Source organism: Muscardinus avellanarius (assembly GCF_963383645.1).
Source record: "Muscardinus avellanarius genome assembly, chromosome: 15".
NCBI classification, from domain to species: domain Eukaryota; kingdom Metazoa; phylum Chordata; class Mammalia; order Rodentia; family Gliridae; genus Muscardinus; species Muscardinus avellanarius.
The window spans coordinates 38088145-38115734 of NC_137801.1; the positions used below are offsets into that span (position 1 = coordinate 38088145).

Here is a 27590-nt window from a genome sequence, read left to right on the forward strand (position 1 = left end):
TAATAAGCTCTGGAGTATGTTAGGAAATACTATGGGAAAGGCTTATATACAATTAAGAATGAAAGAAAATCCTATGAATTTCTACATATTTAATAGGAAGAAGTAGGGAAAAACCTACTGAATTAAAGTACTGAAGTACTTCTCAAGGGAAGGAAAATAACAAAGGCCAAGGAAGGATTATCTTTACCAATACATGTTTACTATTACTTTATTCATTGCTGTAGGCATGATTAAAATTTTAATTCTATTAGCAATTATTCTCTTATGGGGATAAGTGCCCCCCAAACAAAACTATCTGTAAGATCAAAAAGTGAAACAATGCCTTAAAAAAACAAAGCTTCTTTTTCAGTTTAAGAAAAAAACGTTCATTTTTTTGCCAGGCACTTGTAATCCCCGCGCTTGGGAGGCGGAGACAGGAGGATCACGCAGGTTCGAAGCCAGCCACACGTGCTGGCTTAGGAGACCCTGTTTCTAAATAAAAATGTAAAAATAGGTCTGGGAGTGTAGCCCGGATGTAGAAGGCTTTCCAGGAACCCCAGTACCACCAAAAAAAAAAAAGTTCATTTTTTAAATAAAGAGGAAGATATACAAAAAACTGAAATAAGAACCCACTGTGTCTAATTGGAAAAACCTCAGAAGCTAAGAATTTTAGTTGAACTCTGATAAACAAATAAATATTACATAAATTATTAAAATTTGGATAAGGCAAATCTAATTTATCAAATTATTAATTAACTATTTTTTTGCCATACTGGGGATGGAACCCAGGGACAATCTACCTCCAAGCTATGTTCCCAGCCCTATTTTGTATTCTTTTATTTTGAGACAGGGTCTCACTGAGTTGTAAAGGGCCTCACTAAGTAGCTGAGGCTGTATGCGAACCGCGATCCTCCTGTCTCAGCCTCCCAAATGCTGGGATTACAAGCGTGTGCCACCAAACCCAGCTAAATTATAAAATTTTAAAGGTTCAATAACTCAACACTCCATTGATTTGCCTTGTTTAATCCAAAGAATTCCAGCCAAGATTTTTTGACTACAGCTCTCTGCCAAAGATGACAACTGTACGGTGACTTGTGCCAGAGGGAGTACTAAGACTTTGGTAAGGATCTCCAACAGCTGGTAAATATTTACTTCACGAGTAAGTTCGTGATAACTTACCAACATTGTAGAGAATGTAAGCTACAAATATAGTTTATACTACAAAGAGCTCACAATCTAAAATTAAACACAGAATAAAAACAAAAGTCACCAAAACAGACTGAATGGAAAGCAATTATTTTCATAAAGCATTTCCTTTTATATTTTTGGAATGCACTGATTTGGATTAGGTTCAAATTAAAAATAAGTATTGTTACAGTAGTCTCAATCATTCAGCCTCTACTTTCTTTCTTTCTTTCTTTCTTTCTTTCTTTCTTTCTTTTTTTTTTTTTTTGCAGGTCTGGGGGTGGAACCCAGGAGCATTCGACCTCCGAGCTACACCCCCTGTCCTATTTTTTATTCTTTATTTTGAAACCGGTGTGAGTTGCAGAGGGCCTCACTAAGTAGCTGAGGCTGTCCGCGACCCGCGATCCTCAGGTCTCAGCCTCCCGAATGCTGGGATTATAAGCGTGCGCCACCACGCCTGGCTCAGCCTTTACTTTTAATCATAGATATCTAAATATGAGATGCTTGTTTGTTTATTTTTCAGCATTTCTGTAATATCTATGATTGTTCTTAAGAGTAATAAGGCAAAATATATCACCCAAAGAAACTAAATGAGATTAGAAAAATAAAATCTAGAATTCTATCCTGAGACTAACACATAGCATTTGGACCTGCCTTTTTGTTTCCAGATATAGGCCTCCCCCCCTTTTTTTGGTAATACTGGGGATTGAACCTTTGAGATACACTCCCAGCCCTATTTTTTATTCTTTATTTTTTGAAACACGGGTCTCAGTAAGTTGTGGAGGGCCTCACTAAGTAGTTGAGGCTGGGTGCAAACCTGTGATCCTTCTATCTCAGCCTCCCAGTAGTGGGATTACAAGTGTGAGCCACCAGGCTGGCTGGCTTTTATGTTCTGTGATCCCCATTAGTACTTTTGAAGAAGCAAGAAAGCTACACATATTACTCCTCTACTATCCTGCAGCTACTAGAACATTCTACATTATGGAGCTAGGCACTGCCAGTTTTTAAGACTCTTACTGAGAACCATGTCAAAAACAGAGTGGAAGGCAACAGAGCTGGGCTCATAATTGTCTTTTTAAATTTATTTTTCATTCCTGTTTAACTTTTTTTCTGTTATATATCTAAATAAACTGAGCATATCTGAACCAAAATTCCTCTGAAAATAGGAGTTTGACCACTGTTTTAATAAAATTTTAAGGTGGTTAGATGGCTAGTATTATTCCATTAGTAGCAAAAAAGCACTTTCTCCCTCTTTTCAAGTGGCCCACCATAAACCATCTGATAATGAAGCTGTTATAAAAGAGAAAAATGGAATGTGTAACTTCTGTTATGAAGAAATGATAAAGGAAAAGGACATTAGGTGGCCTTTTAGTTAAGAAAGTGCCATTATAAATGGCTAATTCTAAGACTGGGGCAGGGAGAGTATAAGATAGGCCCCGAAATCTTATACTAGAAAGTAAGGAAGGAGCATAGTACAGTTGTCCACACCTGTAATCCCAGCACCTGAGAGACTGAGACAGAATGATCACAGGTTCAAGTCCAGCCTTAGCCAATTAGTGACAATTTTGTGATATTTTTTTTCAAAAATAAAAAAAAATAAACCAAGTGTGGTGGCGCACGCTTGTAATCCCAGCATTTGGGAGCCTGAGATAGGAGGATCGTGGTTCCTGGACACCCTTAGCTACTACTACTACTTAGTGAGAACCTTTACAACTCAGTGAGACCCTGTTTCAAAATAAAGAATAAAAAATAGGGCTGGGGGTATAGCTCTGAGATAGAATGCCCTTGGGATTCATCCCCAATACTGAGAGAGGGGTGGGCAGGCAGGCAAGTCTGAAGCTCAAGTAGAATACCTCTGGGTTCAAGCCCCTTCCTCAAAGAAAAAAAAAAAAAAGGTAAGAAAGTGTTCAAAGATTAACAGAAAGCTGGGCATAGTGGCGACACTTGTAATCCCAGCATTCCAGGAGGCTGAGACAAGAGGACCTGGGTTCATGGCCATCCTCAGCTACTTAGTGAGGTTCTTTGCAACTCAGTGAGATTCTGTTTCAAAATAAAGAATAAAAAATAGGGCTGGGGGTGTGGCTTGGTATTTGGTTTCATATACCACACACACAAAAAATATTAATAAAGACATGTCAAGCCGGGCATGGTGGCACACGCTTGTAAGCCCCGCACTTGGGAGGCGGAGACAGGAGGATTGCGCAGGTTTGAAGCCAGCCGTACTGGTTTAAGAGACCCTGTTTCCAAAAATAAAATAGGTCTGGGAGTGTAGCCTGGAGGTAGAAGGGCTTCCAGAAACCCCGGTACCACCAAAAAAAAAAAAAAAAAAAAAAAAAAAAAAAAAAAAAAAAGACATGTCAGTAGGACACAAGGGACATTCTGAAGGGGTTTCTGCAAGCTACCATATTTGGAATTATTTAAGCATTAAAAAGATTAATGACTAAAAAATAAAATCCACAAGCAACTGAAAAACAAGCAGAAAAATCACATCAAACAAAAATAAAAAATTAAAAGGAACCAGAACAAAAAGGAAAATTTTTTTTTCAGATAGCCGGGTGTGGTGCCACATGCTTGTAATTCCAGAACTTGGGAGGCTGAGACAGGAGGATCGCTGGTTCACCACCAGCCTCAGTTACTTAGTGATGCCCTCTGTAACTTAGTAAGACCCTGTTTCAAAATAAAGAGTAGAATTCCCCTGGGTTCAATCCCCAGCACTAAAAAAAAAAAAAAAAAAAAAAAAAAAAAGTACCAGATAAGAAATGCAGAAATAAATAATAACTAAGCAAACTCTAGTGAAACAACTAATTATGGTATAGATAATGTTAAAACTAATGAAGTAAAAAATACTGAGTGGTACAATATTTGAATAGTACCAAAGTATTATCAAATGAATCACTTACTAATTGCAAAGAGAATGTCTTCTCTGTTGTTAATGGAGAGAACAGTTATTTTAACTAAAATGATCAAAGTTAACACTGTTAATAGTGTAACAAGTTGACACTGTTTCTCCTGATATGGAACATTTCAATTTAAAAAAACAGAGAAAGGTTAACTCTAAAGCAAATTGAAGAGAAAAAACAAAATGTTTCATGGAAATTGATAATAAAGAAATAAAAAATATCAATAAAAGCCAATTCTTTCAGAAGCCTACTAAAAAGACAAATGTATAGCAAAACTGGCCAGGAAAGGTGGCAAAAGAATATCAGGGATGAAAAAGATGATATATAATTACTGTTATAATAGGCATTTTAAAATAACACAATAAAATGTTGCTTCTTCTCTATCCCCTCTCTCTCTGTGGTAGAGGGATTAACAGGGGCATTCTACCACTGAGCTACATCCACAACCCTTTTATTTTTTTGTTTGGAAATGGTCTCACTAGGTTGTAGTTTGCTATTTTGCTGAGGCTGTCCTTGAACCTGTGATCCTCCTGTCTCAGCCTCTTAAATACTAGGTTTACAGATATGTACCACCTAGTCTGGCTACAAAATTTCTTCATGTCAACAGGCTTGAAAACATGGATGAAATGGATAAATTCTCAGGAAAATATAATTTCCAAAATTGACTCGAAATAAAAAAGCTATATAAACTGTTAGCTATTCAATAAATTGAATTGGAAATTAAGTATCTTCTTGGAAAAGATATCACATCCAGGTGCCTTTTTTTTTTGGTACCCAGGGACATTCTACCGCCAACCTATACCCCCCAGCCCTATTTTTTATTCTTTATTTTGAAACTGGGTCTCACTGAGTTGTAAAGGGCCTCACTAACTAGCTGAGGCTGTCCGTGAACCGTGATCCTCTGGTCTCAGCCTCCCAAGTGCTGGGATTGTAAGTGTGTGCCACCACACCTGGCTATATCCAGATGCTTTCAAAGGCAGTATTTGTGGACCTTCAAATGATAATCTTTTCATATGCCAACTATTTAAGAAGACAGAAAAAGCAGTAAAACTCTTCCTCTTATTTTATTAGGCTGATATTACTGACAGCAAAACTAGACAATGACACTGTAAGACAAAAATCAATCTTAGCCGGGCGTGGTGCCGCACGCGTGTAATCACAGCATTCAGGAGGCTGAGACTCATAGGATCGCGGACAGCCTCAGCTACTTAGTGAGGCCCTCTGCAACTCAGTGAGACCTGGTTTCAAAATAAAGAATAAAATATAGGGCAGGGGGTGTAGCCTGGAGGTCAAATGTCCCTGGGTTCCATCTCCAACCCCCCCCCCACAAATCAATCTTAATCTAAAATAAAAATTGACAAACCTATTATTTTTAAGAAGCACAAAACAAAAAATAGTAATACCAATAAAACCCTATGTGATCAAGTAGGATTCTTCCAAAGAATGAAAAAAATGCTCTGACTTTAGAGAAAAAAAATCATATTAATGCAATCTAGCACAAATAAAGTTTGGGTTCATTTCAATAAATAAAAAATAAACACATTTTTAAAAAATGCTAAAACCTTAAGAGAAAAACTTCCTTGATTTGATAGTTTGTTAGCTGTTTTACACAGGAATATACTAAATCCTAATTAGCATAACTAAAATGTATGCAATTAGTATACAATGTATTTAGCATTTGTGAAATTATATTTTATATTCATTTGGAATAACTAGTTGTGTTTGCGATTTAAAAGCAATTGTTAAAAGTAATTGTTCCTTTGGCTCAGGGCCTCCAATGCCTCTCGCCCTTTTGTTCCCCTGGCTGCTCTGGTCAAGGCCCCTGAATGGCTGTCACTGAGTGCAAAGTTAACTTTCAGTATTCGTATTATTTGACCCAAAAGCATCACAACAGGGTTGATCACGTCTTCCTCCTAGAAACACTCCCCTTTACCTGGCTTCCAGAGCACCTCATTCTCCTCGTTTGCTTTCTATCTCCCCTGCCCTTACTTCTCAGTTTTTCTAGTTGTTCCACTCAGCTCCCTGACTTCTTAGCTCTGGCTCACTTAGGGCTCAGTTCCTGGACCACTTCTCCTTACAGTCTGCACTGTTCCTTGGTGACGTCATTCAGTCCTGACCTTACATGCTGTTTATGCTGAGGACTCCCACATTTATACCTGTGGCCTGAACTTCTTCCCGGCAAGATGACACGTATACCCAACTTATTTAACATTTCTACTTAAATGTCTAATAGGTATGCCAAAAAATATCAAGACCTGAACTTTCTATGCCCTCCACCCCATTCTGTTCTCTAGGTAGTATTTCTTTCTATAAACGACAAATCTGTCCTTCCAGCTACTCAGGCTTTTTAAAAAGCATTGGACTCTGTCTTTCCTTTCTCCTTTTTCACAGTCAAGTGAGCTGCCAAGTCCTGTCAATTCTAGTTTCAGGATTATTTCACTGTGACCACCTCTCGCATGTAGCCTGGCATTAATCTGGTACCCTCATGACTTCTTTGGAATACTGCAAACGCCTAAGTGCTCTCTCTGCTTTTGCCCATACTTTCCAGTTTATTTTCAACAAAGGAGCTCAGATGAGTCTAAAGTGAGATTATATTTCGTCGCTACTCAAAACTCTCCAAAGGTTTCTCATCTTACTCATAAATAAAAGCACGAGTTTTTACAAAGGTATATAATATCCTAATAGATCTTGTTTTATTACTTTCCTGACCATGGCTACTACAGGTTGAGCATCCCCTATCCAAAATGTTGGGAATAAGAAGTGTTTCAGATTTCAAAGTTTTTCAGATTTTGGAGTATTCGTACAGATGTCACCAGCTGAGCAATAAAAAAATGCTCCAGAAGATTTTGGAATATTATAAATTTCTAATATAGAGATGCTTGACCTGTATTACACTTAGATTGTGTCCACTCACTCCAAATGAGCCACACAGACCTCCTCCTTGATTTTTTTTGGGGGGGGGGTTGCTGGAGATTGAATCCAGGGGCATTCTATCTCCAAACCACACACCCAGCCCTATTTTATTTTTTATTTGGGAACAGGGTCTTGCTAAGTTGCTGTGGGCCTCCCTAAGTTACAAAAGCTGGCTCTGAATTTGTAAACCTCCTGTCTTAGCTACCCAACCAGTAGGATTACAAGTGTGTGCCACTATACCCAACCTCCTTGATGTTTGTTTCCTGAATGCATTAGGCTTGCTCTCACCTTATTTTCCTAGGACTAGCTATGCCTTATGGCCAAATACCTCCTTTAAGCTATAATTCAAATGCCACTGTCTCAGCTAGGCCTTCCCTAACTGCTCTGATAAAATCAGCTCTCCCTATCCCCTTACTGCCTTTTCATCCCTTCTCTTATTTTATTTTTCACTGTACCCATCACCTCTAACAAACTTTGTATTTCACTCACATATTTCTTTATCTCTCCTTGCATCCCCCCTCCTTGCAGAACTGTAGGCTCCACAAAGCCAGAGATTTTTATTTATCTTGTTAAATGCTATATTCTCAATACCTAGATGGTACAAAGTAAGCATTTAACTTATATTGGCTGAGCTGAATGAAACAGATAGCACAAACATACAAATTTTAAGACTTATTTAATAGAAGATATAAACTGAAAAAGACATTGGACAAATATTGGAAAAGATATCTACACCACGCATAAAATACATAGGACATTTATAGAACACTTATGAATCAGTAAGAAAAAAACAGAAAAATGGTCAAAGGACATGAATAAGCAACTCAAAACAAAACCAATAAGGTCAAGAAGAAAATGCTAATCCTTATTATTAATCAAGGCAATGAAAGTTAAACAACACTGGCATATTATCTGTCAGAGGGCAAAAAGGAAAAGGTTTAATAAAAAGGCAGCATTCTTTTGCCAAATTTGGAAATTGGAAATAACATACATGTTTGTTCAAAGAATTAACTAAGACAATTGGATACTACATAATAGTTGAAATAGAGATATACATTAATAAAGAATCGCAAATCACAATGTTGAGCAAAAGAGTAAATTATACTACTGTACACATACTATCTATATAAAGTTTAAAAAACATTTAAAGCAATATTAAATATTATCTGTGGACATAATTACACATATAATTTTTATAGCAATAATGAATAGAAAGGTAGATTAAGAATAGTAATCACCACTAAGGAGTTAGGAATTATAACCAGAGAAGTAGACAAGAGTCTTCAAATGTATGTATAATTTTTATAGTTAAGAAAAAAGTACAAAAAGAAAAGAAAAAAGTCACATTGAGTACTAGGTACATAGAATTTGTTATGGTTTTTTCTTTATTATATGACACTGTATTATATTTATAGGTTTTTTTTTTTTTTTTCTTTCAGTACTGGGGATGGAACCCAGGGGCATTCTACCTTCGAACTACACTCCAGCCCTATTTTTTTTAATCATTATTTTGAAACCGGGTCTCACTGAGTTGCAAAGGGCCTCACTAAGTAGCTAAGGCTGTCTGCGAACCATGATCCTCCGGTCTCAGCCTTCCGAATGCTGGGATTATAAGCTTGAGCCACCACGCCCGGTGCTATATTTATAGTAATTTATACTAACAGGTATTTTAACTTCAGGCTCTGTGGCTTTTAGTTTTTTAATTTGTAAAGAAAGAACTAAGAAAGAACTCACAAAATTCCTGATTCCAAAGCTTACTATTGACAGGTGTGGTGGTACACACCTGTAATCCCAGCATTCGGGAGGCGAAGACGGGGATGGCAGTGCAGTGTGTGGACTGCCTCAGCTACTTAGTGAGACCCTTCACAATTTAGTGAGACCCCATATCAAAAAAAAAAAAAAAAAAAAAGACTAAAAAACAGTACTTGGGGTGTGGCTCTGAGGTGCACTGCCCCTGGGTCCCAGCCCCAGTACCGCAAGAAAACAAAACAAAATAAAACAAAAACAAAACTTACTATAAAGCTACACTAGTTAAGATAGTGTGGTACTGACATAAGGATAGACATGTAGATCAATGGGCCAGAACTGAGAATACAGAATTACATCTTTGTATTTTATGGTCAATTGATCTTCTTTAGGTCTTAGTTAAATATCACCTCCTAATAAAGTGCATTTCTGACCACAATAACCAAAGTAACTTCTAAGAAGATAATATTTAATCGACACCTAAAATAGGAGAAAAAACTACTGATAGTGTGGTGAATACAATTAGGGAATAGTTTGCAAACATGCTGAGATGGGTGGGGAAGAGTCCTATTCTTCAATTTGGGAGATAAGCATGTGGCTTAACTGAAATGTAAGTGCTACGAAATGAGTGAGGGGCCAGTTCGAGCAGGGCATAATTAGGAAACTGAATTTTATGTTTATAAAATATGTTTTGGAAAGGTTTTAAATTGGTACTGGTATTAATTTATATTTTTTTAGGGTCATTCTTCTAATTGTGTGGAAAATGGGTTGAAAGCGAAAAAGAAAAAGGTGCCTGGTTTGGAATCTTTACCAGTGGTCCAGGTATGAGATCACTAGAATGATGAAGGTGGACATGGGGAAATATCAAGTTTAGTATCTTGGATGTTAATGCAGTCAGTGTTTCTGAAAGCATGTCAGACGTGATGTTGTAATGATTTATATGAACATTTCAAATATATATGAACATTTTATAAAAAGAATAATTAGAACATCAAACCAGTAATTTATTATTATTCCTGGGGATGAGACAAGGTAATTCAATTAAAATAATTAATTAAATAACAGACTAGGTAACATGGGTATATAGCAAAAACCACAAAGCTAGTTTGGGATATACTATTAATGGTTGTGGTGGCAGGATAAAGGAATGGAAAGAATAAAACCAAACCAACCAAACAAAAACATTTTCTAGTATGCTGGCTTAAAAAAATGGAGCATACAGTAATGAGATAAGGAGCTGAATTGGGGCTGGGGGAGTTGAAATTCAATGGCAGACAGTTTGTTTGAGAAGTCAGTGAGTTGTCCAGCTGGAGATTTTAGATGGGCAGCAAAGTACTGCATAGTTCCAAGAGGAGTCAATAATTGCTATTGTTCTTTAATCCATGGAATGGATAAGGTTACCCAGGAAGAAATTAGAGAGAGGAAAAAAGGGCCAGGACCAAGCCTGAAGAAACCCTCATATTCAGAAGTCACATTGGAAGAAAGTTAGAAAAGGAGACTGAGGAGGACAGGCTTGTGAGGTAAGAGGAACACCAGGAAAATGGGGCGCCAGAAAGCCAAAAGAAAAGAAGGCCACGAGAGGGCCTATGGCAGAGAGAGGAGAGTGTCCACTGGGCCGAGATGTGTAGCCTAGTTGGTGATCCTGAGGGAAGTCTTAATGAAGAAGTGGAAGCCAGACAGGTTAGAGACAAAGTGGAATGTGGAGATATAACCAACAGTGAGGCTAGCCCTTAGGGCATTTTACTCTGCATTCTTACAAAAGCATTATTGTAAGACTACATTTTTTTCCTTTTCTAATATTTCCATAATTTCCTATAAAATTATTTCTTTTCGCTGGGCGTGGTGGCGCACGCTTGTAATCCCCGCGCTTGGGAGGTGGAGACTTCGTAGTCAGCCTCTGGGAGTGTAGCCCGGAGGGAGAAGGGCTTCTAGGAACCCCAGTACCACACACACACACACACACACACACACACACACACACACACACACACACAAGCCAGGCGTGGTGGCGCACGCTTGTAATTCCGGTGCTTTGGAGGCGGAGACAGGAGCATCGCGCTGGCTTAAGAGACCCTGTTTCCAAATAAAAATATAAAAATAGGTCCGGGGGTGTAGCCCGGAGGTAGAAGGGCTTCCAGGAACCCCAGTACCACAAAAAAAAAAAAAAAAATTATTTCTTTTCCTTCATTCCTGATTTGAACCTGTTATAACCACTGATTCTTACAAGTCATGTCCTAGTGTCAGTGAAGAAGATATATGTCAATCTATCTAACAGGAAATGTTAATCTATATTGTAGATACAGGCAAATAGCAGGATTTAGTCGTGTTTTATTCATTTTTTGTACCTTGTTCAAATTATCATAATTAAAGATTTCAAAAAATATTTTCTCGGGCAGAGCAGTGAAGGATGACATAGAAGAAATGTGGCAGCTGATCTAAGAGGCCTCTGAGTATCACCAGCTCATGTTAATGGAATCTGTTCATCTTGCCCATTGGCTTTTTAAGATGGACAGCTAAGCCACTTGCTAAACAGCACTTCACAATCGAACAATTTCAATTTGGTTTAGATCAACACTTGATCGCAAGCATTTCTAGTTTCTAAATGCAGGTATGAAGACAGTGACATGAGTTTCAGATTATTTGAGAAACTTATCCTCAAGCCTCAAAAATAAAGATTCGAATCTAGCACACGTTGAGTGAGATTCAGAAATCTGCTTCTTTCTGTCTGTTTGTGATAGTAGGGATTGAACCCAAAGCTACACTCCTAGTCCTATTTTATTTTGAAACAAGCGTCTAAGTTGTGGGAGGCCTCACAAGGTTGCTGAGGCTGGCTGCAAACCTGCTATTCTCCTGCCTCAGCCTCCTGAGTGCTGGGATTACAGGCTGTGCCACTACTCCTGAAAGGAATCTACATTTCCAAAAAGTTCTCTAGGGTTTCTGTTACATAACTAGACTGCAGAAGTTGATACTGAAAAATCCCAAACTTATGGGTGATAATCTGTTGCTTAGGTAACAAGGTATAGGTATAGAATCATGACATTTTGGTACTTGGACTTTTAGAGAAGATTAAATTCAAACTCTATACTAATTTTTAGGTAGGGCAATTAAGAAAAACAACAACAACAGAGTCCTGGCCAGGTGTGGTGGCACATGCCTGTAATCCCAGTACTTGGGAGGCTGAGACAGGAGGATCGCAGGTTCAAGGACAGTCTCAGCAAGCAGTGAGACTCTCATCAACTTAGTGAGACCCTGTTTCCAAAGAAAAATGAAACGGGGCTGGGGGTGTGGCTCAGAGGTTGGATGCCGATGAAAGAAGGGAATGTGCATTCCCATCCAGGTATCTTCACAGATACAGGGGTATCTTAAAGCTTTTCCAGGGCTCAGTGATTAATAAGGATAAAGACCACAGCTTTTATTTTATTTTTTTGGTGGTACTAGGGATGGAACCCAGGGGCCCTCTACTTCTGGGCTATACTCTCAGACCTATTTTATATTTTTTTATTTGGAGACAGGGTCTCTTAAGCCAGCTGAGACTGGCTTCGAACCTGCATGATCCTCCCGTCTCAGCCTCCCAAGTGCGGGATTACAAGTGTGCGCCACCACGCCCAGCTTAAAGACCACAGCTTTTAGACCATTCTCTCATTTATTGGAGAGGGAATGGTTGATATACAGTTTGTGACAGCAGGGCTGCTTTATCAAGTAAAAAAAGTAATAGAAGAACTACTCTTGCTGGGTGTGGTGGCACATACCTGTAATTATGGTACTTGGGAAGCTGAGACAGGAGGATGGCAGGTTTGAGTTCAGCTTCAGCAACTTACAGAGGCTCTCAGCAACTTAGGGACACACTGTTTCAAAATAAAAAAATAAACAGGGCTAGGGGTGAAGTTCCAAGATAGAATGCCCCTGGGTTCAATTACTAGTATTACAAGAAAAACCAACCAACCAACTAAACAAACAAACCCAGTTACTTTTCTTGAAGTCACTGAGTCAGGTTATAGTTTCTAGGAAGTGGGAATCTGAAAGAGAACTGAAAAAAAAATTGCTTCAGGGACACTGCAGGGAAAAAAATAGTGAACCTCCTGTTTAGAGTGTGAGCTAATCTCACAGCTGCCACCCCGATGGCAATTCCTGCCTACTATTTATAAACTAAGTACAACATGACAAAAAGTTCTAAACACGACGCAAAATAAAGCAATCTAATGGCCCAAAATTTAGCCCAGCAGGTAAAATTTAAATCTTTATCATTATTTCTGGGTGTGATGGCACACACATGTAATCCTAATACTTGGGAGGCTAAAATGGAAAAATTTGTGTTATATATTTTACTACAATAAGAGGAAGCCAAACAGGCAAAAAAAAAAAAAATCAGCATTCAATAAAACAATTTCAATCAGAAATTAAAATCATACAATATGCTAAAATATTTCAAGAATATCACTTTAAGGAATCTAAGTAAAAGGTAGAGAATGTTCATCAAAAAGGCAACAGCATGTAGAGATAGCTTCATGTCCAATAAGTAGGATGACCATATAATTTAACATCTTAACCGGGATACTTCTGAGAAGAAAGGGGACTATTAATAATCACAGAGGGACAACAGGTGCAGACTAGGAATGTCCTGGACAAACTGGGCTATGTGGTCACTGTGCATGTAAGGGCAATCAGGTCCTCAAGGCTACTGCAAGCCCATAACCTGGGGTCTAGCAGTAGTACAACAGTCTGAGAGTTTTCTTGAAAGACCCGAGTGGTCAAAATGTGTGACTATTTTTCATTTTTTGCTGAATTTTACACACTATTATATGGCTTTTACTGGAGTTAACTAATTTGGGATTCATAAAAATTAGCATTTTATTAGGTTTTATTAAGTGCTATAATTTGGTATCCTAGAAATTTTAGAAGGCTGAATTATACTTTAAAACACATTGGCAGAAACACTAAGAAAGTCCTGAATTATTTTTTAATAGATCTTCATTTTTATAGCTTTATAAATAGATCCGTATCTATTCTTTTACACTTATATTTGACTACAAATAATTGAGCCAGAAAAATTAAAAATCGTTAGAATTACTGAGGAAATTAGAAGCTGTTATCATATCCACTCTTTATTTTTAAATTAAAATTAAGCTTAATGACCTACAAATAGGTTAATTTAAATAATCCATACCTTACATGAGAAGCTCCGACTTGGGATGTTTCTTGCTAACTCTGATATCTTGGGTTTATTCTGGAGACACTTGGTTAGGTAGTATTTTTTCAGTTTTATTCTATTGTAATAATGATCAGCGAAGTTACAGTAATTCATATGCTGTTTCTGCATGCATTTCCCAAGGTGAGGAATACTAGACTTCAAAGCCTGGAGAAATAATTTGGTCTTCTGCTGCATGCTAGCAAAGTCCCTGGTTTATGTTCCCTTAGGGGCTGCCTGCCAGGACATGAATGATTTCGTATGTATGACTATATAGCAGTGGGTTCTCAGGTGCCTACAGTAGCCAGATCTTATCCTTTTCTTTCAGGGCCATGCATCCCTTAGGTTATAAATATCTATAGACAGCTGATAACTTAGGTTCAATAAAATAAAATCTGTGTAAGTTAAAGTTTCATTCAAATCATACTTCTTGGCAGATGTGACTTTAAAGCCTTATTTGTAAAGCCAGTTTTATTAGTCTCAAGCTATGCAGCCAACACTGATTCCGGTACACAGAGGGACAAACTAAAACAAAAAACAGAAAATGAGAAACAAAATAAAAATTTGCAAATAAGCACACAGACTTGGTGGGGAGTCTCAGAAACTGTAAGGTTTTTAAAAGATGCAATGGTTTGGATCTTACATTATTCTGAATGTATCTTTGGCATATATATTTGGAAAATAGACAGAAAAAGCTTAATTAATAAGGTGGGGGAAGGGAAATTAATATTTGTTGAGTGTTGTCTCTGTGCCAGGTGTTTTTTTTTTTTTTTTTTTTTTGGTCTACTTTAAATTTCTTATGGACTTGAGAAAGTAGCTGTAATGCATTAGCTCATTTTACAGATAAGCAAACTGTGGCTCTGAGATGTTTAAGCAACTGCCCAGGCCACTGAGACTATAAGTAGTATATGGCAAAAAGTCCAACTGGTTTGGCTCCAAATCTTGGACGTAAACGATTAGACATTAACATTGAGAGTATTTAGTTTTTTAAACTAAAACTCAAAAACACGGCAAGACGCACAAATTAAACTTGAGGCCATTCCTGGTTTTGCTGGGAGGCAGATTCTTTTTAATCCAGATAGCTAGTTATGTAGTTAAGAGTCAGAGAAAGCTGGTTCAGGTTTTGAATCCTGCACTTAACTACCTCTGGTTCTTTATCTCTGGGCCTCAATTTCTTCATCTGCAAAACTAAAATAATGACAGTATTTACCCGCTGGGGTTGTTAAGAATAAAATGAGGCGATTAATGTTAAGACCTTAACACCGTGGCTGGCACAAAATAACCACTCAACAAAAAGTAGCTAATATTATTGGCATAGAAATGATCTAGGTATGTTGCACACTATTCAGTGTAATCATAGAATTCTACAAAATGCCCCTTGTATCACAGAAGAATACTGCGTCAGATTTACCACAGAGCTGCAGCTACGACGCCCCCTCCCCCCTTAATCTCCTATGTCGCAGCAGCAAAATAATGGGCGAGTGGGGACAGGGAGCAGCAGCCGACAGTAACATAAAAGAAAAAGGCCCCTAAATCACTCCATTTGTCCCCACGGCCTCAATCCATTATCTTTCACCCTCAGGGAGAGAAGACCAGGCAAGGCCAGGGATGGGGGCAGGGAAGACAAATGGGTGTTCCCAGGACAACCTATTCGTTTTTCCCCGCAACTTTCCACTCCAGGATGCAACCACCTCAGTCGTGGTGTCAGTCACCGCGCAGTTAAAACACAATGGTCAAAGAGGGGGCCAGGGGCTGGGGGGTGGTTGTGTGAGAAAGGCGTGGAAGAGACTCCCAGCACACCCCCCTACCCAATACGTACGCAAACCGACTCAGCCCGGCCCGGGATGCAAACGTATGAAGACAGGTCCTGACAGGAGAACGCCAAGTTCTCAAGGAGGAGGAACTGTCACCTCTGCAGCGTCCACCGAGGTCTGCGTTCTGCAGCCCGCAGAACCACAACCTACCCAGAGCCGCCCAGAGCTGGTTTGCAGCACGCCGATCTACGTAACTCCAATCCAACACGAGCGCTAAGCACATTTCGCCATCTTTATTGTGGTCACGGATGGGATATTTCCTCCTGGTTTCCTTAGCATTCAAACGCGTAAAACTTTAAGGTCCCTGTTAGTCTTCTGCACTCTGGACAAAGCAGAAAAGACAAGAAAACGATGAGGGACAGCGTCTTATTAGTTCTTCCAGAGCTGGCTCACCTTCCCGTCCGCCCTCACTCAAGATGGCTACCGGGAAAATGGTGCAATGACGTCACAGCGCGGCCCTGGTTGTCAAGGAGACGCGAATACCGGAAATGCGGAATTCGGGGAGGGCGCGCGCTCGGGGGCTGAGGGAAGAGGCCGGGCGTCGCAGGTCCTGACAGGGAAGAAGTTGGCAGGTCCTGACAGGGAAGAGTTGAGCCGGCCCGTCCCCGCGGCTGGCGGCGGGAGGGATGGAGTCGCTGGTCGCGGAAGCCGGGGCGCTGGAGACCGAGCGATCGGCGGGCGAGGGTCCAGCTGTTGGCGGTGCCTGTCCCGGGCCCGCAGCCCCGGCGCGCCTGGGAGCCGCCCGCTGGAAGCTCCTGCGGCAGGTAAGGGAGAGCCGGCCCGCCGCACCTCGCTCCGGCCACTCCCCCTCCGCCGCCCGCCCCTCGCCGCCTCGGCCCCAGGCGGTGCAGAGCCACCCGGGGGCGCCGGGCTTCACCCTAGAGTCCCCCAAGGACCGCGGGGCTGGGCGGGGGCGCGGGCGGGAACTTGGTCCAGGGAGAAGGTTCGCCGGGCACTCCCCGCCGGCTGGCCGGTGCGGTCGGGACTGCGGCTCCCCATCGCCTGCCGCTCTTTTCCGATTCCGTTTTTGGCCACGTTTCTTCTTCTCGCTCCCGAAGCACCCAGCCTCCTCCTCGTCACCGACTCCTAGTCTGCACGCCTTGGCCCCAAGTCTCTCGGAGATCAGCGTGGTTGACTGTCGGGGCGAACGCACTGCACGTGTGGCCTCGGCTTCTTGCGAGTAGCTGAACTGAGCTGTTTCCTCTCCCTCTCGCACCGGGATGCGAACTTCACACGTTTATCTTGTAGTTGGAAGCGATCGTCGGATACTCTGTTGACGAGGCGGAGTCAGTATGTGTTGATTGGTTTAATGAAGGCATTTTCAGAGTCGCTACTGTTTTTGGAAACTTCATTGGAGTGCAGGTTTGACAGAAGTTCTGATTTATCCTCAAAACTGCTTGAGGCTTCCTGCAGAAAACTACTTAAGAGTGTGCTTTTCACTTCTGACTGTTGAATTTGAAGAAGTTTCCCCAGCCGGTGCCAGTTTACTTAAGATGGTGCTTTGAGTACTTTTGGACTTATTTTCAAGTTTGCAGGTTTTTTTTTTTTTTTTTTTTTTTTTTTTGCTGTACTAGGAATGGGACCCAGGGGCATTCTACGTCCAAACTCCCCCAGCCCACATTTTAAAAAAATCTTTATTTTGAAACAGGGTCTTACTGAGTTGCAAAGGGCCTCACTAAGTAGCTGAGGCTGTCCTCGAACTACGATCCTATCCTCCTGTCTCAGCCTCCCAAATGCTGGGATTATAAACTTGCGCCACCACGCCCGGCTTGCAGTTGTCTTGAGTCGCGTTTTATGCAGTTTTTTTTTTTAAGTGCTGTTTTGATATAACTCAGCATTAAGGAAAATCATTTCTTTTTTTTTTTTTTTTTGCGTGTGTGGTACTGGGGTTTCTGGAAGCCCTTCTACCTCCGGGCTACACTCCCAGACCTATTTTATATTATTTTTATTTGGAAACAGGGTCTCTTAAGCCAGGGCATCTCGCTTTGAACCTGCGCGATCCTCCTGTCTCCGCCTCCCAAGCACAGGGATTACAAGCGCCACCACGCCAGGCTGGAAAATCTTTTTTTAAAAAAAATTTGTCATCTATTTTTTAAATTTGTGCATTATATTCATATTGGGGTAAAAAACTTGTGTGTACATACATGTACACATCACCAATTTAACCCCTGGAAAATAATTTCCTACTAGTGCATTGACAATCTTCCAGAGCATTAATGGTCTTGTTTTGCTGTTAGGGGTTTAAATGACATTATAGGACAATAAAATGAATATCTTCATAGATTATTTTATAGGAACTGTCTATAGTAAAGTAAATAGCCCTTAAGTAGAATTTAAAAAGTGGTAAACAATGGTCTTCTATCATATTTTAGTTGAGCATTGGGGGGGGGATAGGGGTTGAACCTAGAGACAATCTACCTCTGAGCTACACTCCAAGCCGCTTTTATTTTTTATTTTGAACACGAGCCTAGCTAAGTTGCTAATGGTCTGGCCAAATTGCTGAGGGTGGCCTCTAACCTGCCATCCTCCTGTCTCAGCCTCCCAGTTACTGGGATTACAGGCATGTGCCACCACACCTGGTTTGGTTGAGCATTTTTAATCTGAAAAAAAACCCAAATCTGAAATCAGCTCCCAAAACCGAAACTTCTCTAGTACTGACATGCCATAAATGGGGAATTCCACACCTTACTTTTTTGGGACATGTAGTTGTCAAAATGCAGGTGCTCTAAATATATTTTATAGAATTATCTTCAGGCTGTCTATAGAAGTTACATGTGAAACAAATTATTTTTGTGTTTAGACTTGGGTTCCATCCCTAAGATATCTTATATGTGTACATATTCTAAAAATTCAAAAAAATCTGAAAAATTTCTAACCCCAAGCATTTTGGGCAAGGGATTCATTTTCATTCTGTTATTATTTTTTTTGATACACACTATCTTGTTTTGCTCTCTGTGACATGTGTTCATAGTATAGTAAAATACCTTAGTTGACCTATGTTCATTCTGAATTGCTGTCCAAATCTGATAAGCTTTAGCTATGGCTTTCATTTGAACTCTACATGTTTTTGCATGTAATGATTTGGTACACAGGTGCCTGCTTAGAGTCTTTTCTTCTTTACTTGGTAAATAACTGGTCATTCTTTTTTTTTTTTTTTAATTTTATTTTATTGGTGCACTGTATTCATACATCATAGTGGGATACAAACTTTTGTAGACATACATGCACACATCGCCCAGTCAGCCCCCACCCGATCCCCACCCCATTCTCTCCCCATCCCTCCCTCCCATGCTTGGCTTAGTGGTTGACATCTAGTATTATAGCAATATATCCAAAATTAAAAATGATAATCTCACATAACAGTTTCATTTGTCTGATACCAAGCTTTTGATGACTTAAAGATAACATTTCAATATTTCTTTTTGCTTTCTTTCTTACCAGAGAATATTTTTTTCTTTTTTTTAGGTGAAACTATCATATATTTATTTTTCAGAAAAAAATCTATCCTGATATGGAATATGGACTCTAGATACCCAAAACAATCTCGAAGCAAAAACAAAGCTAGAAGATGTATATTTTCTGATTTCAAACCATATAAAGCTACAATAATTGAAACAGTGTAGTACTGTTCTAAAGGCAGATATATAGACCATTGGAGTTAAATACAAGCCTAGAGCTAAATTCTTCCCTATATTGTCAAGTTATTTTTGACAAGGTTTCCACGAAGATTTGGTGGTAGAAATAATACTCTTTTAACTAAATATTGTTGAAAAATAATAATTACATGGAAAAGAATAAAATTGGACCCTTACCTAATCCCATATACAAGTATTAACTCAAAATAGATAAAAGACCTAAATATAAATCTTAAGACTATAAACTTTTAGGAGAAAATCTGGGTCATAAAACCTCACAACATTGAAATTGGCAGTGATTTCTTGGATATGATTTCAATGGCACAGGCAACAAAAGGGGATACAAACTCCCTAAAAAATAAAAGAAAATATTGTATATCCAAAGACAATGTAAACAGAGTTAAAAGTTACTAATAGAATTGGATAAAATATTTCCAAATGCTATATCTGAAGATATATTAATATTCCAACTAGAAATCCTAAAAATTAACAACAATAAAGGCAAACAATACAATTTAGAGATAGGTAAAAGACTAACATAAATAATGAATCTCCACAGATAACCAATCTTAGTTGTCTGCTGGATGGAAACTCTTGTTTCTCTGGTTCTGGTGAGTGTTACCTATTTCTTCTTTGTAGTTAATCTCTTTGAGTATTTTCTCTAGCGCTGGTTTTGAAGACATAAATTCCTTCAGTTTCTGTTTGTCATGGAAGCTTCTTATTTCTCCATCTAATTTGATAGAAAGTTTTGCTGGATAGGAAATTTTTGGCTGGAAGTTGTTTTCTTTCAGAGTTTGGAATATGTTACTCCAAGCCCTTCTGGCTCTCATGACTTGGTTTGGGAAGTCTGGAGTGATTCGAATTGGTTTGCCTCTGAATGTCACTTGGCCCTTTGTTTTTGTTGCCTTTAAGATTCTCTGCTTGGCTTCCACATTGGTCATTTTGACAATTATATGGCGTGGGGATCCTCTTCTCGGATCCTGTCTAAAGGGAGTTCTATAAGTTTCCTGGATCTGTGTATCAACCTCTTGCTCTATATTTGGAAAATTTTCTGCTATTACTTCCTTGAAGAGATTGTTGATCCCTTTGGTATCACTTTCTTTTCCCTCCTCTATTCCAATTATTCTTAGGTTAGCTCTCTTAAGATGGGCCCATATTTCTTCAATGTCAGATTCCTGCTGTTGGATATCTTTTTCTAGATTAGAAACTATGCATTCATTTTTGGATTGCTCATCTTCTAAGAGCGAGATTCTGTTCTCCATGTGGTCTAATCGGTTGTTTGTGCTTTGAATTGAGGCCTTTACTTCATTAATTGCATCCTTTATCTCTTTTTGGCTCTCTCTGAGTTCTTTTCGAAGCACCTCTATTATTTCTACAGTTATTTTCCTGATTTGATCTTCTAGAAATCTCTGATTTTCTGTTTTATCAGGTTCTGATGTTGTGGGGTTGTGCACATTCATTACTTCAGTGTTATTCCTCTTTCCCATGATTTCGGAGGTTTGTGCCTTCTCTGGGTTCTTCCCTTGGGTCACTATGGCTTCACTTAAGGTGCTCTGGATCTCGAGTCTGTATTATCTCAGACCCTACTACTCCTTTACTGGGTTGTATCACAGAGTCTCCGACCCAGGGAGTCGATAGAGGCTGCTTTAAACTACGGGGGGTGCCAGGTTGCACGCTCTCCTATGGTGTGATATCTCTGCCACCACCACTCCCTCACTGGGTCAAGTCCCAGGAGGCACAATACTGGGATTTCTCCTCTGTGGCCCGCAATTTGACTCACTGTTCTTGAGTACGCAGATGTAGCTGTACTGGACTCGGTGAATTCACTGCTGCTGCCGCCGCCGGTGGCAATATGGCGCCTCTGCCACGCCCTCGGCCATGAGGCTGGCGTATTTTTTCTTCTCTGGTTTTGATTTCTACTCTGAATCCCTGCAGCGTGTGCTGAGCTCAGCCACTGGGAGCTTTAAATGCTGTCTGCGCCGAAAGATCCCGCCTGGCTGTTCCGCATCGGCTCACCTCGGCTTGCTGTAGCCGGCCGCTGAGTTCGCCGCTGCCGCCGGCAGTATGGCGCTGCTGCCGCGTCCTCGGGCGCGTGTGTCTCCTCTGTGGCCCTGAGCTCTGTTCTCAGTCCGCTTTCTCTCTGGAGCCTGGTGGTTTTTTTGTTTTTCTGGTGATGGTGTTTTCTGGCTATGAAAGGCGCTCTTTTTGTGGTAATGGAGATTGGTTGTTAGCGGGACTCTTAAGCCCCGCTTTTCTCGGTCGCCATCTTCCCGGAAGTCTGAACTGGTCATTCTTCACACTTCCATTCTTCTGTGGAGACTTCTGAATTGAGTTAAACTCACAGCTTGCTTTACTAGGGCACTTCTTATTCTTTTATGATTATTTAGTTAGAGTTTTTTTGCACTAGAATGGGATATATTCCCTGGGAAATCATGATGCCTTATTAATCTCCATCCTCTGCAACTAGTTGGACCTTTCCTCCTCCTTCTCCTCCTGCTCTTCCTCCTCCTCGTCCTTGTCCTCCTCCTCCTCTTCTTCTTATACTGTTAAAAGCTCATGGAACAACTTAGTGAGAACCTGTTTCAAAAGTAAAAAATAAGCTGGTGTGGTGGTGCATGCTTGTAATCCCAGCATTTGGGAGATTGAGACAGGAAGATCTCAGTTCACGGACAGCCTCAGCTACTTAGTGAGGCCCTTTGCAACCCAATGAGACCCTGTTCCAAAATAAAGAATAAAAAATAGGGCTGGGGTATAGCTAGGATGTAGAATGCCCCTGTGTTTCTCCTCTGTACCACAAAATATAAAAATAAATAGATAAGTAAATAAATAAATAAATAATAAAATAGGGCTGGGATCTAGCTCAGAGGTAGAATGCTCTTGGGTTCAATACCCCAGTACCTCTAAAAATAAAATAAAATAAAAGCTTGTGGAAAGAATCGATTAAGGACAGCCTTTAGGTAGCCCACAACACTGAGTCCTTAGCACACTGTTTTTGTTAACTATTATTGAATAACAAACAACTATGATATCACGATAACATACAATAGTGAGAATTTATTTTGTTTGTGCATCTGTTTGCTATCTGGGAGTTGAATGGCATAAGCTATGATTAGCTCAGTGGATTTATGCTGCATGCTTGGTTCACATGCTTACAATCCTTGGATCAGTTGATTGGCATGTTCTTTATTGTGGTGGCAGAGGTGTAAGCAAGCCGATCACAAAAACATCTTTTAGATCTCTCTTGGCATGATGTGTGCTAACATCCTGATGGCCATAGTAAGATAAACTAGCCCAAACTCAAGGGGCAGGGAAGTATATTGTTTCTTTAGAGGAAGGAAAGAAGTGAATATTTTTCATAATAATGTATTGTACCACATATATTAAACATTTGTAGACTCTTAGTAAATGTTTTCAATGAGTCGATCATTTATGTCTCACATACACCCAAAACTACAAAACTGTTAGGAATCTAAGCAGTGCAAGAGATATGAAACACACTTTCTCTTGTGAGACACCTTCATGACATCTATTTATGTCTGCTTATTTTCTCCCACATGGTTCTGTCTGTTACCTACAGGGCTCCACTTTATGATCCTTTACTTTATATTAACTATTTAATATTTCCTGTATTTTGGAATTCACATTTTTGAGAGAAAATGTGATTGGCCTCATTCCTTATTGGTATCAAATCACAGGCTAAGTTGTAGAGATTTGAGTCTAGTATCTAATTAGATCTAGAAGTCTTTCGATCAGTAGCCATAGAGGCTCTGATGTTTACTTCTTTGTTGGGTTCTATGACCTGATAGCAAAGATGGCCATTAGCACTTCAGCCACTCAGTATCTACTCTGTTATTTATCCAAAAGGATTGAACCATTTTCCCGACATCTAAATCATTTGCTCCAAACAACTCTGGTAGGCCAAGTTTGGAACAATTAAGGTATCTGGGAGAATGGGGCACTTTGGCTAACCTGGGTCATCAGCCCCTCTGTGGCAGGGAAGATAATAACCCCACTAGAATTACTCAGAGCAAGGGAGGAGTGGTACCCAAAAGGAAGGGATGTGGAGCAGATGAAAAAGTAGCAAGGACAGGTATTCACAAACACTTATAAAAGGAAAAATCTTGCTTAGACAGCTGAATACCTGGCTGATGGTTCTGATAGACTATTTCACAGTACAATTCAAATCAAAGCAGAATGTTGTTTGTTTGACTACCAATACTTAGAGGCAGCATGTTTTTGGAATAGAATTCAACACACTTTGCTTTTAAACCCAAATCTGCCCTTAACTTTGTGTGATGGTGAGCAACATTTTAGGGTACCAGTTTTTTCACTTGTAAATGAGGGAATGAGAATAGACTTCTTTCATCTCTGATTATTTTAGAGTCAAATTATTTTTCAGCGCTAGAAACAATTTCATTTTCTATTTCTTTCTGTCTTTCTTTCCTCTTCTCCTTCCTCTTTTTTCCCTATTCTGGTACTATGAATGTTCTACCTCTGAGCTATAACCCCAGTCCTTTTTTTTTGGTGATACTAGATATTGAACCCAGGGATTCTTCCTTTGAGCTACACCTCCATCCTCTAGCCCTTTTTAAAATTATTTGTTTGGAAACAGGTTCTTGCTAAGTTGCTGAGATTCTTACTATGTTTCCAAGGCTTTCCTTGAACCTGTGATCCTTCTGTCTTAGCCAAGTGTTGGAATTATAGGTATGTGCTACCCTGCCTAGATCCAGCCCTACTTTTTATTTCAAAAAAGGGTCTCTATAAGTTGCTGAGGCTGGCCTGTAACCAGTGATCTTCCTGTCTCAGCCTAAGTACTTGGATTACAGGTGTACCACTGCGCCTGACTCTTATTTTTTATTTCTTAATCCTATTATATGTATTCAGAACACAGGTTTTCTTTATCTATTTAACATTTAAAAACATTGCTTAGTGCACACACACACAAGAAATTACTCATAGCTACTTATTTAATCATCTGTGGATGGGTATTTAATGTGTGCTGTCTCTGAATGGCAGGAACTGAGGTGAATTTTTACTCTTCTGTATTTTAACTTCTCTTTAGAATGAACATAATTATTTCCAAACCATTTTCATATAGTCAAACATGCACATCTTAAATGTTAACCTCTTTGCAATTGTAATATGCCTTTTAGTTGACAGTATGCCATGGTCAAATGGGGGTCTATTCAGTGTAACATCAGAAGGAAGAAAAAAGTTACATTTTGCTGGGTGTGGTGGCGCATGCTTATAATCCCAGCATTTGGGAGACTGAGACAGGAGGATTGTGGTTCAGCCTCAGCTACTTAGTGAGGCCCTTTGCAACTCCATGAGACCTGGTTTCAAAATAAAGAACCAAAAATAGGGTTAGGGGTGTAGCTCAAGAGGTAGAATGCCCCTGGGTTCCATCCCCAGTACCACCAAAAAAGCTACATTTTATAATCAGTATAAACACTATGGAAAAGGACTACTTCTCTCATTTTGAGGAAACACACTGAAGACCCTTAGTACCAGAAAAATAATTCCATATGAGTGACTAAAATTGTTCCCTGCACAGGATGCTCTGCAGTAGAAGACTTGTTATCTGGACTGGTTAATCAAAAAAGTTCCTGAGGTAAATGAAGTTGCAATTTGAATGCTGAATCCTTTTAGATATTTATAATTAGTTCTCCAAATTTATTTATTTATTTATTTATTTATTTTATTTTATTTATTTATTTATTTATTTTGGTGGTACTGGGATTCCTGGAAGCCCTTCTACCTCCCGGGCTACACTCCCAGACCTATTTTTACATTTTTATTTAGAAACAGGGTCTCCTAAGCCAGCGCGTGTGGCTGGCTTCGAACCTGCGCGATCCTCCTGTCTCTGCCTCCCAAGCGTGGGGATTACAAGCGTGCGCCACCACGCCCGGCATAGTTCTCCAAATTTTATAGATGGTTTCCATTGAGAGTAAAATCTTAAGTAACTTGCGTGCGTGCGTGCGTGCGTGCGTGAGATGGGATTTACTTTGTTGCCTTTAATCAGGCAAACTTACCTTTGTCTTTCCAAAACATTCAACTTGGTCTTTGTGGCAGCAACAACTCTTGTTTAGTATTATTTCATTAGTTTTTATAATATTTAATTGATAACAAATTAACTATTTGTCATTAATATTTGTCACATAGTATATTTGTTATTGATAACTAGCTCCTGTAAAGAAGCTTGTAAGAAGGCACAATTGATTTCACATACAGTTCAGCAGGGAAGGAGAAGAATGGAGCATCAGTCACTGTCTTTTGGCTGACATGGCCCAGTCTAAATATTTAATAGACAGAATGGAGAGCGTCTGTTAGTCTATAGATAGTGAATAGAGTTGTTACTGTATTTTGTGCTCTGTGGAGCCTCTGGTTTTATTGTAGGAAATGAAAGACACTACAGACCATGTTTTGAAAATGATTGTGTGGTGTACTTGTAGATCTTGCACTAAGGAAACCTTTCTTTATGTGTCTTTTTGTCTGTTTGTTTTCATTGGTAGTGGGGAATGAATCCAGGGGTGTTTTACCTCTGAGCTAGATCCCCAGTCCAATTTTATTATTTAATATATTTTATTTATTTTGATTAATTAATTATTTTTGCGGTACTGGGGATGGAATCCACGGACTTTCTACCTTTGAGCTATACTCCCCAGCCCCATTTTTTAATTCTTTATTTTTGAAACTGGGTCTCACTAAGTTGCGGAGGGCCTCACTAAGTAGCTGAGGCTGGCTGCAAACTTGCGATCCTCCTGTCTCAGCCTCCCAAGTACTGGGATTATAATTATGTGCCACCATGCCTGGCTTTATTTTTTATTTTGAAACAGGATCCCCTTAAGTTGCTGGGGCAGACCTTGAACTCCTGCTGTAGCCTCTAACGTACTGGGATTATAGGCATGTGCCACCGTGCTCTGCTGTCATTCTTCATTTTTATTTGGAATAATGTTATAAAGAGAAACTTCTTTCATCTTTGAATAGCCTCAATTACAGTTTCTGTAGGAAAGAAAGAGAAAGAGGGATATTGATTCTTCTTATTGACTAGTTTTCTTTGCTTTTTTTTTTTTGATACTGGGGATTTACTCTGTACTGCTAGTAAATCTTCACTATCTGTCTTCAGGATACCTCACGTTTGTAATCCCAGCATTTGGGAGGCTGAGATACGAGGATTGCGCAGGTTCAAAGCCAGCCTCAGCTAGTTAGAGAGGCTCTCAGCAACTTAGTGAGACTCTGTTTGCAAATAAAATATAAAATAGGTCTGGGAGTATAGCCTGGGGGTAGAAAGCCCCTGGGTTCCATCCCCAGTTTCTGTCTTTTCTAGATGTGTTCCCAAGGAGGTTGGTTTGAACTGTTTAATCTGTCATTATTAGAAGTGAAAGTCCTCTTGCTACTTAACATTTGAATACTTATGATATATTTATATAATACGACTACAACTTTTGATTTCATTTCAAAGGTTCTGAAGCAGAAACACTTGGATGACTGTCTGCGACATGTGTCTGTAAGAAGATTTGAATCATTTAATCTGTTTTCAGTAACAGAAGCCAAAAAAAGGGAAACTGAAGAGGCTGGTGCGTGGGTCCAATATACAAGTGTCTTCTATCCTGAATATAGTATCTCCTTGAGGTAATCATTATTCTAGTTAAGATTTTTAAAATTGTTTTTCTCGTGTAGAAGACAAATTATCATTAAGAGTCGAATTATTTCTTCTATTGAATTTACAGGCAATCTTTATTAGGCCATAGGTTTTACCACTTTGTGTTGGAAAATCCTGCTGCTTTAACTGAGTTTTGCTGTACTGTCAAACTAGAAAAAAGTGAACCTCAGGAACATGGTGGCATTTGAGGATAAAGTGGGTTGCAAATCAAAGGGTTCAATTTAACTGTTCTCTCCTAGCATTGGATTATGACAAAAAGCCAAATTCCTTTTCAGGCAAAGAAGGCTGAAAATGAAAACAGAATTTTTCCAAACTATTCTTCAAGTAGTAGTTATCTGAAAAATCAAGCTTTGGTATTTTTCCCATTCATATTTTGTCATTTTCAGAATAGAACCTGAAGAATAGGAGGAGAAAATTCAGCTGAAAACACTGATGTTGTGAGAAGCACATAGAGTATTCTGACTTTAAAAATTGCTAGAAAAGAGACAAGAGAGTTGCAAACTGAAGTAACAAGATACCACTTTTACTGAATTAATCTTCTCATAGTTATATTCTAGTATGTTGCAATAA

At 39.4% G+C, this 27590-nt stretch overlaps 2 protein-coding genes across 4 annotated transcripts in view; one reads left to right on the top strand and one right to left on the bottom strand.

Moving 5' to 3' along the window:
• The window catches only part of PREPL (prolyl endopeptidase like), a gene marked incomplete at both ends in the record, with an annotated part of 39965 nt that extends 25859 nt beyond the window's left edge, over positions 1–14106 (bottom strand). For all 3 annotated transcript variants that reach the window (XM_080711717.1, XM_080711718.1, XM_080711716.1), the window contains one exon: positions 13888–14106. In XM_080711717.1, the coding sequence (XP_080567843.1) occupies positions 13888–14106 (219 nt within the window). The remainder of the gene's footprint in view (positions 1–13887) is intronic.
• A 2078-nt stretch (positions 14107–16184) lies between these two features.
• Positions 16185–27590, top strand: part of CAMKMT (calmodulin-lysine N-methyltransferase) — a gene marked incomplete at its 3' end in the record, with an annotated part of 438709 nt that continues 427303 nt past the window's right edge. Inside the window, exons 1-2 of the mRNA XM_080711826.1 lie at positions 16185–16486; positions 26820–26989. Of these exons, the coding sequence (XP_080567952.1) occupies positions 16349–16486; positions 26820–26989 (308 nt within the window). The 5' untranslated portion in view covers positions 16185–16348. The remainder of the gene's footprint in view (positions 16487–26819; positions 26990–27590) is intronic.